The sequence below is a fragment of the Cydia strobilella genome, chromosome 6, assembly GCF_947568885.1.
Source record: "Cydia strobilella chromosome 6, ilCydStro3.1, whole genome shotgun sequence".
NCBI lineage: Eukaryota > Metazoa > Arthropoda > Insecta > Lepidoptera > Tortricidae > Cydia > Cydia strobilella.
In genome coordinates this window covers 10,450,773-10,465,412 of record NC_086046.1, presented here as the reverse complement: position 1 = coordinate 10,465,412, position 14,640 = coordinate 10,450,773, and the positions used below count along the sequence as shown (strand labels likewise).

At 35.1% G+C, this 14,640-nt stretch overlaps 1 protein-coding gene across 1 annotated transcript in view; it reads right to left on the bottom strand.

Moving 5' to 3' along the window:
• Window positions 1-4,128: 4,128 nt before the first annotated feature.
• The window catches only part of LOC134742078 (protein RER1), a 30,416-nt gene continuing 19,904 nt past the window's right edge, over window positions 4,129-14,640 (bottom strand). Inside the window, exons 3-5 of the mRNA XM_063675010.1 lie at window positions 10,935-11,031; window positions 10,266-10,489; window positions 4,129-4,329 (exon numbers count right to left, since the gene is read on the bottom strand). Of these exons, the coding sequence (XP_063531080.1) occupies window positions 4,246-4,329; window positions 10,266-10,489; window positions 10,935-11,031 (405 nt within the window). The 3' untranslated portion in view covers window positions 4,129-4,245. The remainder of the gene's footprint in view (window positions 4,330-10,265; window positions 10,490-10,934; window positions 11,032-14,640) is intronic.

Below are 14,640 nucleotides of genomic sequence, written 5' to 3'. Positions count from 1 at the left end.
AAACGACGGAATGTATGCAGTAAAATTTTCTAAATCAAGACACGTATCAGTAACAAATAAGTTCGCATCGACGTAATTTGAAAACGACATTGCTATACGTGTCCTACCAATGCGCTTAACACTTCCATTAATAATGTTTTTGAAGCCTTTTTTGACTAAAAATTTCCCAAAGGACACCGGGTGCAGAGATGATTTTGCATCAGTTTGTTTAAGTTGAACGTGTACCGTAAAGGGAGCAACATCTAAAGATGAAAATAAATTCCTGCCAACCTTGGTGCTAGTAGTGTCCTTATTTGTATTTACTTTATCCGAAGAGTTTATGGTAGACTGAATGTTAGACTTTGAAGGAGCTTGGGTGTCTTGTATGTTCTCCTGACAATCGCACGAATAATCCCCGCCATCATTTTTCCTTCTTTTTTTATTACATGTTTTGCATCGTTTGTGACTCTGACTCTTATTTCTTTTACGTTCACTCCTGCTACCTACAGAAGTGTCCGTGTCCATGGCCGAATCTATTGTGACATTACTTCCGACCTGGAGGTTTTCACCTCCAGGGTCGGGGGGGTCGTCGTCCCCCATTACATATATACAAGAAAACTTACCAACTACGACGAAATCACACTAATTATATATACAAATACAATAATATATACAAACTATGAGAAAAATTATATACAAATTACCGATTCCCTGATCTACACTATTAAAATTGAAATTAAATTTACAAGAAACCTAAAACTTGACCGCCACGTTTCACGTTTCCCGCGCTTTTTTTTTCGACCGTTTACCTTAAAGATCCGACATCATTTAACATCCTCATAAGAACAAACCTCGCCGTACGTGCTTTTTGAAGTAAATATAGATGCTTTTCCCCACCGTTTTGTATGGTTTATGGTGGGCTGGTGGGCTACAAATTCTGTCCCTCACGGGCACACGCGGTAAGCCACTTCTATAGGATCCTACCTTCTATGTGCCAAAGCAACAATAAAATAAACATGTGTCATCTTGATGAGTACGATGTGGATGACACATGTCTGACATGTTGTCAAACACAATAATAAAATTTTATGGTGTTTTAATATAATTTTTAGTGTGGTGTATGCATGTTACAGTCTCAAAACAAATATTTGAATGGATTGGATACCTTACATACATTGGATATAGGTTTGTTCAATTCAATCTCAAGTCAGAACAAAGGTCACGTGGTACATTTTTTCAAATTAACTTTTTAGTACTTTTTCGGGAAAAAATAAAAAAACTAAGAGCTTATTGCAAATCTGTAGCATGAGACGAATCAAATGACATATAATTTATTAAAATCGGACTATAACTGTAGATCTGATGGGATGAACAAAAATCGGCCTCGCGTAATATATATATAGATAGATACTGTAACATTTTCACTACTTGGTCTAACAAATTATTAGAAAACGTTCGAAAATTTCACAATCCACAGTTGACTTTGAACTGCTCTAAATTGAGAATGACTGAATGGATCATTCAAAAAATGTTTCGTGTAACAATCTGTTAATTAAGGAAGAGCGGTGTTGCCCAACACAGGCAAATTTTGCTTACCGGGCAGCACTATCCCCTACTTATAAACACCTGTATATTTTACGAAAATAAATAATTTTAATTTAATTTCAATTCCAAAATACATACCAAGTAACTGTGAATATCCTCTATATAATGTTAAAAAATAATTAACCAGATATATCCAAAAATTAAAAAAAGTACATCAAGTTGAATAACAGTATAATTTTCTGTTACATTAAACTGCAACTATTATTCAAACAAACAAAAAACCTGACTATTTACATATATATTGTTGAAATGGTCTTTTCACTAGCTTTCATTGTTACTGAAGTAATTAATAAGTATTAAATAGTTAAAAATGTAATTATTGTAACCATCATGCTAGTACTACTTTTTAGTATAAAATAAGTATTTAGTTTTAGATTTAAGTGTTAAATACTAGATGTAAAGACACAAACATAATGGTTTATGTTTATACCCTAGCGATTTCGGAAGAGCGGGGTTTTCTGTCACAAGCATATCTAATGCTTAAAAGAAGATCCCATCCCATGCTGTAAACTACTTGTAAGAAACCAATAAACATTTTTTCATTTCATTCGGTACCCATATTGCTATAATAAAGCGAGGTTTAGACTAGCAAGAACTTGCATGCAATTTACGTTACATTGCCGACTACTAAGGTAAACTGCATTCAAAAGTTTGATCAGATACCGCAATGTAACGTAAATTGCATGCAAGTTCTTGCTAGTCTAAACTTCGCTTAAGAGTAGTCGTGGCTCGTCTCCCTCCCTCCCTCTAGCCCTCGAGCCCACTGTTTACACTCGCGTCTAGTGGCTCGCACGCGAATGTAAGCCGGACTAGATTCTAGCAAGACATGTCTTGCTCGATGACAAATTGACAAAGATTGACACTCGCGGCTCGGCTTGCGGCTCGTCTCGTGTCTCGAGTCTCGACCACAGCTCGTAAAAGCTGATTTACATTCGCGTGCGAGCCACGAGACGCGAGTGTAATCAGTGGGCTCGTCTCGCGGCTCGGCTTTTGGGAGGAGCGGTTTTTTGGGCACGAGTCAAAGGGGCTCGCGGTGGCTCGCGCGTTTGCTGTTTACATTCGCGTTCGGTTACAAACCTTATACCGTGCCGTTTGTGTTTAAAATCGATTAGCTCGACGAGCTTACTACGAGAAACGGGATGAGCCACGAGGCGAGAGTGTAATCATTAGCTCGACGAGCTCGGGGCGAGACACGAGACAAGGCGCAAACCAAGCCACGAGCCGCGAATGTAAATCGGCTATAAGCTCCCGGCGAGCGCGAGCCGAGCCACGAGCCCACCTATCGCGCTAGTCGCGTCTCGTGGCTAGTCTAGCGGCTCGGCTCGCGTGGAGGAGCGGTTTTTTGGGCACGAGTCAAAGGGGCTCGCGGGGGACGTGCGCTTGCTGTTTACATTCGCCTTCGGCTTTCATACGATTACAAACCTTATACCGCCGGTTGTGTTTAAAATCGGATTAGCTCGACGAGCTGTGGCCGAGACACGAGACGAGCCGCGAGCCTAGCCACGAGGCGAGTGTATCCATTAGCTCGACGAGTGTAAATCGGCTATGTGGAGTCGCCTAATGCCTGGTTTACATGTGTGGAAAGCCTCAGGGACGCAGTTATGCGTTAGAGGGAGCAAGCGATATTGCTATCTCATTCCACCGCATAGCTGCGTCCTGAGGCTTGTCGAGGCTTCCCACGCATGTAAACCAGGCATAATGGCTTAAATACTGTCTGTTGCTGCGATTGTTTTAATCAAAGGGCTGGAAACAAAGTAGATATACCTACCCTATATACTCGTAAAGAGGATAATAATTATAGGTAGGTAGATAATATTAATTACCAAACATCCTGACTGTAAAGATCTTACTTAAAATAGTATCTTCTTATAAATATCAAGTAATGAAATGGCTTTTGTTCACATCACTGTGATTTATTATCCACTAGAACTAGAAACATAGCCAGTAACTATGTATCTTTATTTCAATCTGAAAAGGATGAAAACGAAATAAATGATCTATAGTGTAAAAAATGGCGTCAGGAAAAAAATGACTTCAGGATGTTTTTCTGTTATATGTCGTCGTCATATAAAGAACGTAGGCTACCTTGCGACCGGTACATTATTTTGTGGAAAATAATAAGACATTTGTGTTTTGTAATTATTCTCAATAATAGAAGTTTATTAGACGCTTTTTAGGGTTCCGTACCCAAAGGGTGTAAAAACGGGACCCTATTACTAGACTTGCCTGTCCGTCCGGCCGTCTGTCACCAGGCTGTATTTCATGAACCGTGATAGCTAGAGAGTTGAAATTTTCACACATGCGCGGTGCGCACAGTGTGCGGTAGGTACATAGGATGTTAAATATTTTCAGTTATGTTATGAAGCATTACTATCTAAGGAGCTTCTATTTCATTTCATAATAAATGTAAATTTATTAAAAATAATTGAAAAAAAAAAAAAAAAAACTTATTTGTTTCACTACCTCACAATAGGACATATTGGTATGACCTCACAGTTTGAAGGCCTCCGAGATTCAATATAAACTATGAATTAAAAATGTGTAAACATTATAATAAAAACTGTATTTTTTGAAATAATTGAATACAATGGTTTTTAATTAAATTTGTCTATCTTCCCAGTTATTATCCATATAGATATTTGCTTACATGAAATATTGTCGTCAGTTTACAGAAACTGTTGGGTCAATAGTTTTGTACTTTGGCTTGCTGTGGGTAAAAGGTAAATACCGGTACTTGATCATATGCTGTAACAAGAAAAAAAATTGTATTAAACAGCTAATAAATGTGTCATTCCATGAGAGAAGGGTCCTTATGGTTATTTCTAGTTACGGAGATACGTTTTTGTAATATACTTCAAAATTATATTCTTTTTCTTTTCTATGTAATAATAAAATGTAGGAATAGACGTGTCTTTCTAGCTTGGTTTTACTAGTATACGTTAAGTATTTATATGTTAAAATTGGTTTCAAAGATTTTTGTTTTGACAAGTTGGTGAGCTCTCACGGTTTATTTTATTTATCAATGATACATAACTTTTTGATAGCGTCCCTTTTACGTATAAACACAAATTTTGCCATTCCATGCCTAAGGGTTCCTTATACTCGTTATGGAGTTAAGCATATATCATAAATCTACGTTATACAAGCTACATAATACAAAAAAAGTACTATACCTTTTTTTGAAAAATCATCAAACCTGCACATGTTAAAACCGCGTTTTTGAGAAAAAGTTAAAAGAAGTTTGAAACGCATTCAACTGTGTTTCCGTTGGAAGTTACATAGATGATGATTGATTGGTGTTATTCTTTAAAATACACTAATGTTTGTTTCAATGTCACTTACAGATTGTGAAAGATTAGGCTTTGATTACAGCAAGTGGCCAAGAATATGAAATTAGAAAAAAAAACTGTGGATTATTCTTCAATATTTCTACTTTAAATTAACAAGTTACGATAGTAATACATATGAACCAAGAAGTTAAGAAATCAAAACAACTAATTTTATTCTTACAAACCTACTTATTTTTTCATTTATTTGGAGCAAAGATTTTACAAACCTACTAAACGTCAAATGGCGGTAAATGAAAACTTTTGCACGCATGACACCCATGACACGCATCCGAAGTTTTTTTTAATTCAGAGACAAACTAGAGTTGGGGCCGCCTGCCTAATCGTTCGATATCAAGAAACATGCGAGATTTGTCAAAATTGTTTGCAACTGACACTTCATTTCGAAAAAAACGTCATCTCGACTGATATTCGAATAAAGGCCAAATCAAATTTATTTGTTTCTCAGAGATGTTCTAAATTTGAATGTAATTAAAATATCGGTTATCGATAACGTAAAGTAAAAATTACGATTCAATCACAGATGATGGTTTGTTAATATAGTCCATTAGCTTATCGCTTCTGAACATATTACAAGGAAGTTATAATATGGAAGTAGATAAATTACGATAAATTACGTTTAATCAGGCTAAGCATCTATCACAAAGGTGTCATTATTATTCTACGATACGATACGGTTATTAATATACGATATACGATACGATTATTTATTGTTATTGCAAAAAGTGGAAATCCGAACATTCAATGATTAATTAATGGGGGCAATTATAGACATTTTTAAGGCGGGCTAAAATTGCTTAAATTTGAAAAATATAGTGGCTCCCGTACTACAATGTATAATGTTTTATATGTAAAAGTAATTTTATGTTTTAATGATGTTAACTAGTTATCGAATTTTATTATAATGGATAAAAATTCGCGTTATAATATGGTCTTCGGTTACTGCGATAGTTACTCATGAAATAAAACTAACGGATTATATCGCGTATATTGAATTTATAATATATCCCGACGTTCGAACCCTATACAGCGTTCGTGGTCAACGGGTGACTGAAGAAAAGCTACAATGTGCAAAAATACCCACATACAAAATAATGAATCATAATAAACTATAAACTTTAAGGCTGGTTAAACATGCAAAAACGGTTCATAAGGCTAGTTATACAATATAACAAGTAAAGATATACGTAAAGCCTTCAAAATCGCCTTATAAATTACACTGCAGCATGTTTAAACGGGTTAATCCTTGTTATTTTGAAAATCACACTATTTCAGAAAACTTATACTGTCATTTTTTGTTATGTATTCAGTTTTAATATAAGATCAATAAATAGATAGTGAGAATTTCATGACTTACTATAATGATCTTTCTTTTTTGTCTGTGTTCACGCACAAGGACCCTTTTCCCAAATGTATGGGAGTACTCATGTGATTTTCATGTAACTTTAATCGTCTATAAATCGAGAGAAAATAATCGTAGAATAATAATCACACCTTTGTGATAGATGCTTAGACTGATTAAACGTGATTTATAGCACACTTTACTAAATTGTTAAAATACTGCGTAACCTTATAAGAGAAAATGTAAATTTTGTTGTATGAAATAAAAATAAGAGTTGAATGATTCACGGTTAGTTTCACTAGACTTATATTGACCGGGATATAGACAGACCGTTGCGTCGGTGCGTTGAAAGCGAACGCAGCCGACGCGCAAGAATGAGAGAGTAGACCGAGCGCGGTGTACACAACTTTGACACCCACCCGCTATCTTCAGTCACCCGTGAACAAGATGCATGTAACTGCGTCGAAATATCGGGAGCTCATAAACAATACAAACGGTAATCACGGTATATATCCCGGTCAATATAAGTCTAGTAAAATAAAAATGTTGACTTCTTTTATTCTTGGTTTTTAGGGTTCCGTACCCAAAGGGTAAAAACGAGACCCTATTACTAAGACTACGCTGTCCGTCTGTCCGTTTGTCCGTCTGTCTGTCACCAGGTTGTATCTCATGAACCGTGATAGCTAGACAGTTGAAATTTTCACAGATGATGTATTTCTGTTGCCGCTACAACAACAAATACTAAAAAGTACGGAACCCTCGGTGGGCGAGTCCGACTCGTACTTGTCCGGTTTTTATTTCTAACTTGTTAATTAAAATATATTCAACCACATAATATGTTAAAGATAGCAAAATATTGAAAAATAATCCACACAAAGATTTTTTTCATAATTTCATAGTCTCGGCGACTTGCTTGCAATCAGCCTAATTTTTCATACTCTGTAAGTGACACACTGATTTAAACTTCCAAGATTTTTACTAATTTTTAACCGACTGCAATTTCATAGAAGGAGGAGGTTCTGTATTCGGTTGTGGCTATTTTTTTTTATATATACCTATATGTATGTTCACCGATTATTCCGAGACCCGTGGTCCGATTTGAGTAATTCTTTTTTTGTTCGAAAGGAGCTACTTCCAAGTTGGTCCCATATTAATCTGGTTCTGATCTGATGATGGGATCCCTGAGGAATTGAGGGAACTCCTCAATTTTTAAAGGCACATGTATGGTGATTTGGGTGTTTTCATAAGCAACTTGAGCATTTTCTCTTGAAAACGACCAATTTGATAAAGTGGACCTGATGATGATGATTGTCTTGAAGATAGTGATAATGATTTTTTTAATGTAGGATGTTCAGCGATTACTCCGAGACCCGTGGTCCGACTTGAACAATTCTTTTTTTGTTTGAAAGGAACTACCTCCAAGGTGGTCCCACATTAATCTGGTGCTGTTCTGATGATGGAATCCATGAGGAATTGAGGGAACTCCTCAATTTTTAAAGGCACATGTATGGTGATTTGGTCGTTTTCTTAAGCAACTTGAGCATTTTTTCTCGAAAACCACCAATTAGATAGTGGAGCTGATGATGATGATTGTTGTGATGATAATGATTTCAGCGATTACTCCCAACCCATGATCCGATTTGAGTTATTCTTTTTCTGTTGGAAAGAAGTTACCTCTCCAAGGTGTTTTCGTAATATTTTTGGTTTTGATCTGATGATGGAATCCGTGAGGAATTGAGGGAACTCCTCAATTTTCAAAGGCACGTGTATGGTAATTTCGGTGTTTTCTAAAGTAACTCAAGCATTTCCTCCCCAAAACCACCAATTTGATGTAGTGCAACTGTAGCCTAACCACGAGTTTGACACTAAATATTCTTCGTAACTTACTTTGTACACTAATATGCCAGTACGAGCGAGATGCATAAACAATAAGTTACGCACACGATAGCGAATATATCAATGTCAAACTCGTGGTAAGGCTACTGATAACTTCCCTCGTATGTGTATTATGATTTTTGATGTAGGTAGTGTTGGAAACAACCAAAGAGACTGAGAGGTGAAGGTAGAGGGTATTAGTGTTTGGGAGTTAAGGGATTGGGGGTTAGGAGTTAAGGGGCCTGGGGTTAGGGGTCGGGGAATGGCGGTTGAAGGGTTGGTGGATTAGGGTCGAGGGGTTCAGTGATCAGGGGTGGAGGTTGAGTGATCGGGGGGTTTGAGGGATTGGGTCAGTGGCGGGGCGGAGAATGGATTTAGTGACAGGAATGATTTCCCAGACGGACTCAAGGAAAATTCTGATTATTTAATAAAGTATACGATTTACAGTTAAACATGATTATGTTTTTCATTCATGCGTCACGCTCTTAACACATATCAGTTTGTAACGCATATACTTAAACACGGAACCCTAAAAAGGATATATTTTATTTCATCCTTTTTGAAGTCGGTTTATCTTTTTTTTATAAAAGTTTTTATTTATTGTCTTCTCCGAGACCACGGGGAACAACGCGGTCCTCAAAACGTCGGAGGTAAATTTAGAACTTATTTTACGCGATTAAGTCCCGTCGTTGTGAATATTCTGTAAGTGACATTGAAATAAATATTAGTGTATTTCAAAGAAAAACACCTTAAGATACACATAATCAATCATTATCTATGTAACTTGCAAAGGGAACATAGCTAAAATGTGTTTCAAACTTTTAACTTTTTCTCAAAAACGCGGTTTTAGCAATTGTGTACGTTTGATGATTAACGAAAAATATGGTACTTAAGGTCATGATTTTTAGGGTTCCGTACCCAAAGGGTAAAAACGGGACCCTATTACTAAGACTCCGCTGTCTGTCTGTCTGTCCGTCTGTCACCAGGCTGTATCTCATCCATCAACCATGATAGCTAGACAGTTGAAATTTTCACAGATGATGTATTTCTGTTGCCGCTATAACAACAAATACTAAAAACAGAATAAAATAAATATTTAAGTGGAGCTCCCATACAACGTGATTTTTTTGCCGTTTTTTGCGTAATAGTACGAAACCCTTCGTGCGCGAGTCCGACTAGCATTTGGCCGGTTTTTTGTATAACGTAGATTTAGGATCCATGCTTCACTCCATATCGAGCATAAGGACCCTTTAGCTATGTAACGTTACAAATGTATAGCTAAATAGGTATGGGGTGGTCCAATTTTGCATAGGATAAGTTCAAACTCTGGTTGGAGGTCACCCCACCCCCCAAGTTTATAATTTTCTACGAATAAAATAATCTAGTTCAGCGGTTCTCAAACTTTTTTGGTGACGGAACCCTTTTGGGAAGCGAAATATTTGACCGTGCCCCAAATTAAAAAAATCGTTCATCAGTTCATCACTGTGGTAAAGATATACCTATAGAAGAGCTGGTTTTTTTCTTATTATTACAAGTATTGTCTCGGAGCCTTAACAGAGGCTTTGCGATTTAGTTAAATTTATATCTGTTTGAACGAATCTCACGACCAAATTTGACTAAGTATGTGGAATTTAAAAAATATGATATTTACAATGTTTCTACTGCAATACCAGTCTAGTTTAATGGTGATGTAAATTAAACACAAGTGAAATATAGAAATTAAGAGCCCGTCAACGTGCTCACTAGCGCTACTGCTAAATAATTATGATTATTTAAATTTAACGATAGATATTTAAAAAAAGGGGGGCCGCTATTTTGTATTTAAGCACCTTTTAAATACATCAAACTAGTTTTTATGTTGCTGGATTCGTCTATGAACTCAAAACAAAAACGGCAGTTTTAACTTTGGACGCATAGATTGACGAATCCAGCAACATAAAAACTATTCCAATGTATTCAAAAGGTACTTCAATACAAAATACAGTTCATAGCGGCCCCCTTTTTTAAATATCTATCGTTAAATTTAAATAATCACAATTATTTACCAGTGGCGCTAGTGAGCACGTTGATGAGCTCTTAAAATATAGTTTAAAAGTGTAAAAATAAAAATAGCTTACCTTAATTTGCCTCTTCATAGTAATACAAAATAGGGTAATAAAATACATAACTAAAATAGGCCAGAATACTGGAACATTGAAAGCATCAATGAAAGTGCAACAGAAGCCAATTATTGTACTCTTTGTGACCGACAGCCAGAATTTGAATTCAGGCAATCTCCTGATGAATGGTCTGAACTCCTCGCTAGATCGCGTTGGAAGTGCTGGCCCATTATCATAATCACCTGAAAATCATTTATTAGTTTTTTTATGGGTTTGAATTAGTTTTAATATACTTGTATCTATTTTTTTCATTCTTTCAATCAAAATGAAGATATTGATTGGCAAATTTAGTTCAAGAAACATTTAATTTTATTATCTGTGTATGCATTTATTAATGAAATAAATATGATGGGGTTTATTGCTACTTATGGATAGCTCTATCAGTTAGTCTTTATTAACCTCCATAGGAACATACATAACATAAAACACATATTGGTCAATACACCAGTCACAGGCAGGAAATAATACCATATACGACTGATAAGCCTTGTAAAGATAATTATATGACAAAGAATATTTTTATTTATATCCAAATTACTAATAATACTTAGACACAACTCTACAAGTCTACATGGGAATGTATATCTATAGTTCCTTTATTTATATGTATTATATTTATTTACTTACTATCAAAATCCATAGCTGGATCAATCTTCGGTGTAAGGAATGCAATGAATAAATTTAAATGGTAGATACCAAGTGCATAAGTTACTATGTACCAACCCTGTGAACAAAATATATTAGTAAGTACTTGCTTAGCTCTAAGTGTTCAATATAGTACTGTAACTATTCCATAAACAATTTTGCATGCATAGTAGGGAACCCTAACAACCATTTTCGGTCGCCGTTACGACACGGTGTAGACACATCTTGCGTCGACACCGTCTTTTCCGGTCACAAAACGGTCGCAGTGTGGTCGCCGTTACGTCGCCGTTACCGAAATGGGGAAGGCTCGACACAGACACATTTCAGTCACAAAGTGTCGTCGCCGTGTGCACACATTGTTACCAGTTTGCGACTAGTTATCCCAAAATCATTCGTTCATTTTGTTCGTTTCAAATGGGAACTGTCAGATGGAAATATACTTAAATAAAAATAAACAAGTGACAAACGCCATCGCTAAGAAGGATTTACAAGACGTAAGTATTTATTGTTTGCATTTATATTACATTATGGCTTTAAATACTATGGGAAATTAAACTGCTCGAGTGATTTGATTAACTAGGTGTAATTTTATCAACGCGCCACCTCATTATTTTAGTTTAGCCAGAAATGAAATTATTTACTTCTCAGTGCATGTGTTCATAACTACATTATTTGATGCAATTTTAGTGCTCCGATGCATATACTATACCTAAATAATAAAAATAACGCTTTACATATTACTAAACTTGGTACTTATGATGTAAAAATATGGTTTAAGGCTGAGAAAAATTCCAGTCACAAAGTAGTCGCAATGTTACGACTCTGTGTAGACTCTGTGTAGACACTGTGTAGACATATGTCAAAAGTAGTAACAAAGTTACTGGATTTGCAAAATGGCTCCTTGTACTCATTTGTTTTCAGATCAGTGTTGCCAGATCGTACCTCTTATTTACGTACTTTTTGAATAGCATATGTACTTAAAACGTACCCCGCCCAAAACCGTACTAAAATCGTACTTTTTGGCTAAACCGCACATTTTAGTACGATTTTACGTACTTTTCGTATGAGCGGTTCAAAAATATGCTATAATGGCGTAGAAATAATAGTGACAGACCAAAAAAGTACGATTTATTTGCGTAAAAATTTGTGACTTTGTTTTGGTATTTCTGTGCCTTACTATTTTGCATACTGTTCCTTTTGCCCTGAGAAAAACAAACTAAACATAGTTTTTTGCCCAACGTGACCGCAAGTTATCTTTATTTTCAGATCTAACCAATTGCTACAGAATACAAATGACAAAGAAAAGAAGCAAGAAGGAAATAAAACAAACAAAAATACAAATGATTCCTCGACGCAATCGGGTTATTCTTAAATTGTGTCCATTTTTTGTTTTTGTCATAAAAGTTTTTATAAGAGTTTTGAATGATTCACGGCTAGTTTCACTACCTATATAGACCGTGATTACCTTTTGTATTGTTTTTGAGCTCCCGATATTTCGACGCAGTTACATGCATCTTATTCACGGGTGACTGAAGATAGCGGGTGGGTGCAAAGTTGTGTAGACTGCGCTCTGTCTACCCTCATTATATCATATCGGGGATATTGGGAGCTCAAAAACAATACAAAAGGTAATTACGCTCTTCTTTTTTTCATACAAAACATGGTACTATATTGGTGATTCTTGAATTGTGTCCAGAAGTTTTTTTGGCATAAAAGTTTATTTTTCACATATTGTTACATATAAAGTACATACAAAAAGTGAGCGTTCCGTGACATTTCTTGCATTTTCTAAATATGTATTCTTTATCTATGAGGATCTCACTAGAATACCTAATATAATTAAGTCGTTAATTTTTAATTATCCTGTATAATGATCTCAGTAATTCGTTTTAGTAGTTTAAGTTTTAAATAAGTATTAAATAAGTACAAACGTATGGTTGTGATATAATATATAGACTGCGAGCCACGAACCGATTTTAATGACCAATAGCCTCCCGGGCGAAAACCCGTAAAGTGGAATACCTAATATAATTAAGTCGTCAATTTTTAATTATTATTTATAATGATCTCAGCAAGTCGTTTTAGTTTAGTAAGAGCCTGTTATCGATTTTAGTCGCAAAAATGTAAAATTGTTAGAATAAGTCGCAGAAATTGTACACCTTTTGATACGTACTTAATAGAAATAACAAGTACTGGTTTCTATTAGCACGTCTTCTCATCTTGCAGTTTTACAGATCAATTTTTTGAAAACAGACTCTAAATTAGTAATGTTTTTTTTTTCAGATGGACGTTTAGCGCGCGTAATGCACTGATTTTGTCGCTCATATTTATTTGTAAACTTCGTAAAGTTTGGACTGCTAAAAATAGTAATTTTGTATTACACATATCCTGTACTCTACCTTTTACAGACAATTTTTTTATTATTATGACTGAAGTAGTGTAAGTTAGACGAAATCAATTTCTAGTATATTGTTCTTGAAATCATTCTAGATCATTTAAAGCTTTTTTTTTTCATACAAAACATGGTACTATATTGGTGATTCTTAAATTGTGTCCGGAAGTTATTTTTTATAAAAGTTTTTATTTTTCACACATTGTTACATATAAAGTACATACAAAAAGTGAGCGTTCCGTGACATTTCTTGCATTTTTTTAAATATGTTTTCTTTATCTATGAGGATCTCACTAGAATACCTAATATAATTAAGTCGTTAATTTTTAATTATCCTGTATAATGATCTCAGCAATTCGTTTTAGTAGTTTAAGTTTTAAATAAGTATTAAATAAGTACAAACGTATGGTTGTGATATAATATATAGGTATAGACTGCGAGCCACGAACCGATTTTAATGACCAATAGCCTCCCGGGCGAAAACTCGTAAAGTGGAAAACCCTGGTTTTTTTCTTGTTATTTTATAATAGTTTAGTATGGTCAACCACTGAACAAATATTAAACTTTAAAATATTTTGAGCCTTGCCAAGATAAGGGTTAAAAAAAGTATGCTTAGAGAATGTTAATAATTAATGTTTATTTATCGAAGCGTTGATAATATTGGAAAGAATACCATTTCGGTATTGCAATCCATAGCAAAAACTTTGCATTTAATGTCGTCTAAATTATATTCTCTCAATTCTTCATTTTCATAAATGAGCGCTGTGGCATATATGTTTATGTTTGATGATTTAAATGGCAACTCAAAAAAAATATATTTGTTTTTTATATTCCCGCCGAAGACTTTTATTTTTCCTTCTACACAAGTAGCGTATTGCATTTCTATTAAATTTTTGTCAGTAGTTAGAAACCACTTGTCCTTATTGTTTTTAAGCTTAGAATAAATTTAAAAGTGGAAAAATTACTGCCTTGGGTGAGACTTGAACTCACGGCCTCTGGATGCCTCGGCAGAGCGCTGGAGTATCTATTGTAGCAATTTTGGGAATAAAGAAAAAATATAAATGCCACAAGATATATATATTGATATTTACAAGCCACGGAAATCAACCTTATTAAATAAAATGCCACGGAAATCAATTTTATAAAAATGCCACGGAAATCAATCTTATTAAATAAAAAATGGCTAAAGCCTACTGGTACCAGTGGGGATCAGCCAGGAGTGAAGGCTGCGAGTAATAAATATTTAACAGTGGTTTAAATTATAAAAGATATAAAAAGGAAGACGTTGAGTAGATT